Source organism: Cyprinodon variegatus, unplaced genomic scaffold, assembly GCF_000732505.1.
Source record: "Cyprinodon variegatus isolate N-32 unplaced genomic scaffold, C_variegatus-1.0 Scaffold2009, whole genome shotgun sequence".
Lineage (NCBI taxonomy): Eukaryota > Metazoa > Chordata > Actinopteri > Cyprinodontiformes > Cyprinodontidae > Cyprinodon > Cyprinodon variegatus.
Genome location: NW_015152462.1, coordinates 5,015 through 6,395, shown reverse-complemented (window position 1 = coordinate 6,395; position 1,381 = coordinate 5,015). Strand labels below are relative to the sequence as shown.

At 40.4% G+C, this 1,381-nt stretch overlaps 1 protein-coding gene across 1 annotated transcript in view; it reads left to right on the top strand.

Annotated features, from left to right (window-relative positions):
- Nucleotides 1-405: 405 nt before the first annotated feature.
- LOC107105022 (regulator of cell cycle RGCC-like) overlaps nucleotides 406-1,381 on the top strand; it is a 5,336-nt gene continuing 4,360 nt past the window's right edge. The window contains exons 1-2 of the mRNA XM_015405137.1: nucleotides 406-532; nucleotides 636-809. Coding sequence (XP_015260623.1) covers nucleotides 505-532; nucleotides 636-809 — 202 coding nt within the window. The 5' untranslated portion in view covers nucleotides 406-504. The remainder of the gene's footprint in view (nucleotides 533-635; nucleotides 810-1,381) is intronic.

Here is a 1,381-nt window from a genome sequence, read left to right as displayed (position 1 = left end):
CGAACGTTTTAGTTTTGGGTATAAATAATGATCCATTGATTATTCCTTAATGACCAAACTTTTCCTTTAGTCGAAATTGTGAAATGATGCATTTAGAAAGTCAACTTTTCTTTTTAGCTTTAATTTTTATTTCTGTTTGTAGTTGTTTTTTTATGGCTGTATAAGAATAATAGTATAAGAATATGTAGAATAATAAAAGCAGGTTAAAAGGTTTAATAAATGAATATTAAATCCTTTATTAAGTGTTTTACTGTATATTTAGTCTGCCTGGTGACACAGCAACAGAAACATGTTGTTTACAAACATGATATCAGGGCGGGAATGGGGGGGGGGGGGGCAGGAAAAAGTTTTATTAGTCACTGGGCGCCAATAGGAACGCGCGCCCTGTTTGGCCCCGCCCCCTCTGAGCCCGGCTCGCTTAAAAGCGCGAGCCCCTCATCCTGAGGCTCACTGTTCATCACTGAGGCTTTAATCCGGGATATAATCTGATCAACTGGTGACGTCATGAAGTCCCCGAAGCTGCAGGCTCCAGGTAGCTCAAGTTCATTTCCTTATTTGATGTTTTCCCGCTTCTTGTCCTTCTGAGGATCTAAAGCGCAGAGCTGACAGCTCCTCTTCCTCCTCTTCATCCTCAGCGAAGTTCGTGAAGGAGGAGGACCTGAGCGACGTCCTGTGCGAATTCGACGCGGTGATCGAAGACTTCACGTCGCCCGTGGAGAAGCGACACTTTCGGTACGACGAGCACCTGAAGACGGTGAAGCGGAGGAGCTGCGCGAGCGTCAGCGACAGCGGCATCAGCGACACTGACAGTGAGTCAACAGCCAGACCATCATCCTGTCCTCCGCTCTGATCCCTGATCCGCTTCTTTCCAGGGTGGTCTGCAGTTTGAATGATGGCCGCACTGGAAAAAACATCTAGAAATAAGCAACATTTTTTAAATTAAGTGTTTTTATCATTAATTTGAGCAGGTAAATGAGTTAATTTGCCAATGGAATGATTATTTTTACTCTTAAAATAAGATAATTAGATAAAAGGCACTTGAACTAATACAATGTAATTGTGTTTTCTTATTCTAAACGTAAATTGTCTTGTTCTATTGGCAAAGTGTATCTTTTACCTCCTCAATCCAAGAACAAATGCACTTATTTTAAGAAAAAATGACTTATCTAGATTAAGATTTTTTTTCCAGTGCGCTGACACTATCCATTAAATAGAAGCTCCTGATTGGTTAAAAGTTCCTCATCTTCTTGTTCTTCAGTGCAGACTAAGTTACATGTAACACTATGAGGTTCTTCTTGAAATAATTGTATTTTCCCTTCATTTGAGCAGCTGTATAAGAAGGTTTAATGACAGAAGGAGATGATTTACGTTTTATAAAAAG